The 7598-nt window shown below is 38.5% G+C and overlaps 1 protein-coding gene across 2 annotated transcripts; it reads left to right on the top strand.

The window, feature by feature from the left end:
* Window positions 4152–7481, top strand: LOC109232959 (probable polyol transporter 4). Of its 2 annotated transcripts, none has more exons than XM_019398664.1 (2): window positions 4152–4742; window positions 5768–7481. In XM_019398664.1, exons 1-2 carry the CDS (start codon window positions 4625–4627, stop codon window positions 7129–7131), a joined length of 1482 nt encoding a protein of 493 aa, XP_019254209.1. In that variant the 5' UTR covers window positions 4152–4624; the 3' UTR covers window positions 7132–7481. The 2 variants fall into 2 exon arrangements, with proteins under 2 accessions (XP_019254209.1, XP_019254208.1); XM_019398663.1 differs by having other exon boundaries at window positions 4153–4738.

The following is a 7598-nucleotide window of genomic DNA, read 5'->3' as shown; positions in this document are numbered from 1 at the left end:
CATGTTTCCGGCGTTATACTGTGGCTGAGGTGGCCTGTACTGCTGCTGAGTCTGCTAATCCCAGTTTTGATTTCCTTGTCTCTGACCCCCGTAGTTAGCCACATAGTTCATATATACAGGGTGCTGATGATGATGATCATGCTCTGCATTCCAAGGATTACCAATTGACTGGCTAATGCAAGATGTGCACAAGCCCCCATTGGTAGTATCTACTATATGTACCTGCTGCTTCTGCCCTGATTCCTCCACCTTTTTGGTGAGGATGCTCATTTGTGTCAAGAGAGTCGCCATATTTTCAGCCATTGTATTAGAAGGATCAAGAGGCACTGAGTGCACCACTGGAGTGATAGGTGCATTCCTAGTTGTCCATCCCGAATTCTGCGCCATCTTGTCAAGCAAATTCTGACCTTCTCTCCAAGTCTTGCTCAAGAATGCCCCACCAACAGAGGCATCTACAATATTCTTCATGCTGTCAGACAGTCCCATGTAAAACCGTTGTCCCAACATCTGTTCTGGAACACCGTGGTGAGGGCACATAACCAACATTCCTTTAAACCTGCCCCATGTCTCATGTAGTGTCTCCATTGGTTTCTGTTTGAAACTTACGATCTCATCAATTTGTTGAGCAGTTTTGTTGGACGGGTGGAACTTGTTGTGGAATTGCTTGACTAACTCATCCCAGGTTTCTATAGAGTTTATGGGGAGTTAGCCAAACCTGAGCAGCTCCTGTCACCGAGAATGGAAACAATAATAGCCTGATTGCTTCCGGAGTCACGTTGGGTTGCCTTTGAGTTTTGCATATAGACAGGAAGTTCTTCAAGTGCCGCTGAGGATCTTCTGTTTGTGTCCCAGAAAAGAGTCCCTTGTTTTGCAACAAGTGTAGCATATTATTTGTGATCTGGAACGATTCAACTTGTATTGCGGGCACAACAATGGCAGTGGCCAGATTGTCAGCTGTGGGTTGTGCCCAGTCATATAGTGCACCCTCAGGCACAGGAGGTGCCACTTCTCTGGCATTTAAGCCAACTTGCTCATTCCTGACGTTTCCGTTGGGATCGTTTACGTCTCCCATGTCAATTTCGAATTTGTGTGTTTGTTGGGATTTTTGAAGTCTTTTGTTGGCACGATTCAATGTCCGGAATGTTTTCTCGGGGTCTGAGAGTCCTTCAAGTAGTTCTCCAGCACTCGTAGAATTTCTAGGCATACACCTGTGCAACCAGATCAACAACCGTCAAAATTTCAATGGAAAATTGGGTAGAGAGAAAACTGACCACACCAAGAATTTTTGTATTTCTATCAATGGTAATTGATAATTCCGTTAACTCCCCGGCAACGACACCAAAATTTGATCACGCCCAACTATGCCTTATAAAAAGAACAATGCGGACGTTGCAAATATAACCCGAGTATTACGCCCAGGGTCGAATCCACAGAGAGTTAACCTATCAATCACTATCTTTAGACCCACTAAACTCTTCAGAACCAATTTCCCAGATGTTTGAATCACAGTTGGATGTCGCTTTACTAATTGCAAGTAAATTAAACAGCTGTAAACTAAGATGCTAAGGTTGTAAACAATGATGAGAAGAAGCTAAGGCAATGATTTCCCCTATTGAAAGAATCCCTTATGTTTATGCTCATACAAATTTACCAACACATCTCTATCAATCATGAACGCTCATCTTACCGTAAATCTCTCCCGAGTAATCACAGTAATATACTAATTGCACTCTCCCGAGATACACTAGCTTACTTTATTTTGCACAATTCACTTTAGATTACACCCAAGGCTTCGTTATCCCTAATCCCGCCTTTAAACCCGCAATTATAGATTCCTCTTATACTTTGGGAGTGGTGTTGTTCAACAATAACCTAAATATGCACTCTTTTCCAAGTTATGCACACTAAATAGGCACAGCTAATTGAGGATCCTGTTAATTAACTACAACAAGCACAAAGTTGAACAAATAGAGATTGAAACTAGCAATTTGTATTCACATAAACAAGATGTTCATCCCCCAATAGGTTCCATCAAAGCCTTAGACAAAGAATTTAGCTACTCATGGCTATGGGAAAACAAACTAAGATAGAATTCATCATAACTAGCAATAAAAATCAAAGAAAAGAAGAAAGATGTTTTGGGTGATCTCTCACAATTGTTTTCCTTGCCAAGATACTCTAAAATTCAATACATGCCTCTCTTGGGCAAAGTCTTGTATTTAAAATAGGGTTTAGGTCTAAAAATCCCGTGTTTTACACTTTAGTCCCTGAAGTTTCCTGCTTCCGCCGCGGTTCTGCCGCGGTCGCGGTCAAACCGCGGCCAAATGCCTTATCTGAATTTCAATTTATCCGCAGCTCTCTTCCACCGCGGTTCTACCGCGGTCGCGGTGGAACCGCGGTCAAACCAGTTCTCTGAATCTTCAGGCCTGTTTTGCGTGGTTTACTTGGAGAATTTCACAGTTGGCCTCTTTTTCTTCATTTTTGACTCCAAAAATACTCCCTAGCCTTCCCTGATCATATATCACCTGCAAATCATGAAAAGCACTAATAAGAGCATTTTGTTATCACTTTTATCATCAAAACTATACAAGAAGGTGGTTATTTAAGGCGTGATTATAGTTAAATTCACCTATTATCAGTCACACAGGTCGCGTTCGCGATGAGCAATCCCCCAAAGCTCCGCGTTCGCGACTGTGGCATCGCGTTCGCGATGGACAAATCCACCCTTGTCCCCATTTACCTTACGCGATCGCGAGAGTGACTATGCGATCGCGATGAACAACAGGCTTGAGCACCTGTAGCAGAAAATCTGCAACTTTTCCTTAAGTTCAAAACTTCCCGAATCACATCCGAAACACACCTGAGCCCTCGGGGCTCCTAACCAAACATACGTACTAACTCAACAACATCATACGAACTTATCCGTGCGATCAAATCGCCAAAATAACCTCAATAACAACGAATTAAACCTCAAAATCAAAGAATTTTTCTCAAACTTCATAAAACATCAACTTTAGCAATTTAGGTCCGAATCACGTCAAACGATGTCCGTTTTTCACCAAATTTCACAGAAACATCTTAAATCATATATAAGACCTGTATCGGGCACCGGAACCAAAATACGGGCCCGATACTAACATGTTTTAATCAAATTTCATTTCCAATTTTCTTAAACAATTTCAAAAAACAATTTCTTTCAAAAATTCATTTCTCGGGCTTGGGACCTCGGAATTCGATTCCGGGCATACGCCCAAGTCCCATATTTTCCTACGGACCCTCCGGAACCGTCAAATCACGGGTCCGGGTCCGTTTACCCAAAACGTTGACCGAAGTCAAATTTATTCATTTTATAGTCAAAACTTATCATTTTTCACAGATTTTCATATTTAAGCTTTCTGACTACGCGCCCGGACTGCGCACGCAAATCGAGGTGACTCTAAATGAGGTTTTCAAGGCCTCGGAAACACAAGATTAAATTTAAAAGCAAGTGATAACCTTTTGGGTCATCACACTCAATGACATCGTTCTAACCTTTTCTTAAGAAAATAAGTACAATAAATCTCGAAACAAACACAAAATCAAGGCACTAAATGCATGTATCAATTTAATACAAAATCTGAGTCAAAATTCAAGAAAAAATGGAAATAGTAAGTACTTCAATGACTCCCGCGTTGAAAAGCAAAACAGTTACTACTATTTCCCAAAAACAAAACTTATACTCCCTTCGGTCCAAAATAAGTGATTTTTTGGTCTTTTTCTTGTGGTCCAAAATAAGTGATTTTTCCAGATTTCAAGAATGAATTAATTATTTTTTTTCCTACATTGTCCTTGAAGTAAATGGTGTTGGAATATGTGTTAGGAGTATTTATGTGAGATAGTAAAGGTTAATATGGTCAATTTCATTGCTAATTAATGCTAAAAGGTGAATTTCTTAATTTGTGTGAAAACATCCAAAAAAAAAATCACTTATTTTGGACCGGAGGAAGTACTACGTGTTTATGTTCTAAAGTACTCCGTACTCTGTAGTAAACTTGTCTACCGACAAAATTTAAGGCAATCAAAAAATTTATTTTTGGTAATAACACAACTACACAAATTTGGTAGTAATATCCTTCTTTTCTTTTCTTTTCTTTTCTTTTTTCTTTGGTATGAGAAAATCCCCCTTCAAGTCATAGCAATTCTTGTTTGTTTTTTTCCTTCCTCGTGCCGTAACAGACCAATAGGGTGGCGCTTTACATCATAGGAATTAGGAAAAACATCATTGACTCTATTAAGCTGGAGTGTCAGACTCACATTGGTCAGAAGTTGAACTGGTATTTTCACAATCTTTCTTCTTCTTTCCTTAGATCTAGGAATAGTCTTTCCAACAGAAAGAAGAAGGAAACTGCAGATCCCATATTTCATACATTAGAGATACAACTCTCTCTTTCTTCCTCCTCTCTTGTTCATATGATATGATCATATGAAACAAGGATAAAAAAAATAATAAAACCCCAGAAAAAAAACATTTCTTTTTTATTTGATTAGTGTATAGAGAGGGACATAGATATAGATAAATATAGGGAGATGGGTATTCAAGAAAATGGGAATGGGGGTGTTCTGAAGTATAAGAGGATGGATTCTGATGCAGTGGAAGAGGATGGTGTATTATGTGAAGAAAAAGGAAATGACAGCAGCAGAAAATATGTTTTGGTTTGTGCTATCTTTGCCTCACTTAATTCTGTGCTCCTTGGATATGGTTGGTATATCTCTCTACTTCTTCTCCAAATAATAATAGTAACTGTTTATTTTTGTCCTGTTGTGTTTTTTTCTTTTATCTATTTCTTCTACCTTTATATATGTGGATTAGGATTCCATTTGAACTATTATAAGCTTGGAAATGAATCTTTTCATTTTTGTGATAAGGGCCCTAATGCTAGAAGACACTGGATTATGCTCAGGGGCGGAGCTATAGTGCTGGGAGTGGGTTCGGCCGAACCCAGATTCTTTAGTTCGAACCCCGTATTTATCTTAAAAATTCCATTGAATATGTATAAATTATTAATATAGAACCCAGTAACTTCAGACAATTAAAATCCCGAAACGCATAAGCTTGAAATCCTGGCTCCGCCTTTGATTATGTTGTTTGTCATTATGCTTTTTTCGTCATCATCATAAAGCTCCAAGATTTATAGACATTAGAAGGATTTTATTATATTAATATCTCAGTGGATTTAGTTTATTTTATTATTTACCTCTAAAAGAACCTTATAAGTAGCCAAGACCTCCTTTTGAGCAAGGTAGAATTGTTGGCATCTGCTCTTGGCAGTTCAAATGAATGATTAGTGTCTTTGGGTTTAGCATTTTGATCTGACTTCCCTTTAATGGGTCGTTTGGTTCGTAGACAAGTTATGCTGGGATTAGTTATTCTAGTATTAGTTATCCTGTTATTATTTCTTATTGAATGTTTGGTATGCTGTATTAATCTTGGGATTGTTAATTTTACTGCTTTATCCCGTGATAACTTATCCTAAGATTACTATTTCACTCTCTGGCAAGTATAAGTTATCCCGATACTATTTTTAATCATGGGATAACAGTAACCAAACAAGGGATAAGGAGATATTAAATTTTTATCCCACGATTATTTTTGCTTATCCATCGTACCAAACGACCCCTAATAGTGCAGTATAAAAGCCAAATGCTTTTTGTATGTTGACCTCAATGTTTTAGTTGGTTATCTGTTTAATTGAAAGCTAGCATCTAATAGGAACAATTCCATATACAGATGTTGGTGTTATGAGTGGAGCTATTATCTTCATTCAGCAAGACTTGAAAATTACTGAAGTACAAGAAGAAGTCCTTGTTGGAATCCTAAGCATAATTTCACTTTTGGGTAGTTTAGCAGGAGGAAAAACATCAGATGCCATTGGCAGGAAATGGACCATGGCTTTTGCAGCCATTGTGTTTCAATCTGGAGCTCTTATAATGGCTCTTGCTCCTAATTTCAAGGTGTTAATGATAGGAAGGTTTTTGGCTGGAATTGGTATTGGTTTTGGAGTTATGATTGCTCCTGTTTATATAGCTGAGATATCACCTACAGTTGTTAGAGGGTCTTTCACTTCCTTCCCTGAGATATTCATAAATCTTGGAATTCTTTTAGGTTATGTTTCGAATTATGCTTTTTCTGGTTTATCCCCTCATATAAATTGGAGGGTCATGCTTGGTGTGGGGACTCTCCCCTCAGTTTTTATTGGTATCGCGCTATTTGTTATTCCTGAATCTCCAAGGTGGTTGGTGATGAAAAATCGGATTGATGAAGCGAGGGTGGTGCTATTAAAAACTAATGAAAATGCAAGTGAAGTGGAGGAGAGGTTAGCAGAAATTCAGCAAGCTGCAGGGCATGTTAATGCAGAGAAATATGAAGAGAAAGCCGTGTGGCGTGAACTGCTAAATCCTTCACCTGGAGTTAGAAGAATGCTGATTACAGGTTGTGGGATACAGTGTTTTCAACAGGTCACAGGTATAGATGCAACTGTGTATTATAGTCCAACAATTTTTAAGGATGCCGGAATTAAGGGTAACACTCAACTCCTGGCTGCAACTGTTGCTGTTGGATTCACAAAAACAATATTCATTTTGATAGCCATATTTCTCATTGACAAAGTTGGTAGGAAACCTTTGTTATATGTCAGTACAATTGGTATGACTACTTGTCTGTTTGGTCTTGGCCTCACACTTTCTTTACTGGGGAATGGTTCAGTTGGAATCAAATTGGCAATTTTATGTGTATGTGGAAATGTAGCATTCTTTTCCGTGGGGATTGGTCCTATTTGTTGGGTCTTAACATCTGAAATCTTCCCTTTAAGACTTAGAGCCCAAGCATCAGCTCTTGGTGCAGTGGGAAGCAGAGTTAGTAGTGGTGTGGTTGCAATGTCTTTCCTCTCAGTATCTCGTATGATTACTGTTGGAGGAACATTTTTTGTGTTTGCTGCTATATCAGCTATATCTATTGCTTTTGTTCATAAATGTGTTCCAGAAACAAAGGGGAAATCGTTGGAAGAAATCGAAATGATGTTCCAGAATGATAGGCCACAGCAAGGTGGTGAATTGGAGCTTGAAGATGTCAAACATCTAATGCAGACACAATGAAGAGGCATATGATATCATAGTTTTAGCAGCACTGAAAAGAAAGTTGGCATTTGCTCGCGAGACACTTGAGATAAAGATATAAAAGAAATTACACTCATTCGTCGCTAGGGCTGAAGCTGTCTTGTACCTTGATGACATTGGAATATTTGATATCCAGAAACTTAGAATACATAGACTTTCCTCCTCTTCTTCTTTTCCTTTTCCTTTTCTTTTTTTGTAAAAACAAGAGTAGTGATATTGAACATCTGTACATAGGATCCAATTGGTATTTCACAAAGACTTTTGTTGGACCACTGTTTTCTTCTTCTGTTTCCTTGGCATTAAGAGTTACAGTGGATTACATTACCTTATATCTCTGTGTGTTACCCATAGGGATTATTGTTACCCATGCATTTTTCTCAAGAACAATGGTCAATGGTTTAACCTTATTTTCCCTTTGCCTTATCTTCCTTTCATCTTTCTGTTTT

This window comes from Nicotiana attenuata, chromosome 10 (assembly GCF_001879085.1).
Source record: "Nicotiana attenuata strain UT chromosome 10, NIATTr2, whole genome shotgun sequence".
NCBI classification, from domain to species: Eukaryota; Viridiplantae; Streptophyta; class Magnoliopsida; order Solanales; family Solanaceae; genus Nicotiana; species Nicotiana attenuata.
The sequence above is the reverse complement of the archived record's forward strand: the minus strand, read 5'-3'. Positions and strand labels throughout refer to the sequence as shown.

Excerpts from the sequence above, each read along its gene's own strand:
- LOC109232959 (XM_019398663.1), top strand. The coding sequence starts at position 4,567 with ATGGGTATTCAAGAAAATGGGAATGGGGGTGTTCTGAAGTATAAGAGG. Across the intron at positions 4,739-5,767 it reads TTCTGTGCTCCTTGGATATG|ATGTTGGTGTTATGAGTGGA; the intron begins GTTGGTATATCT and ends TTCCATATACAG.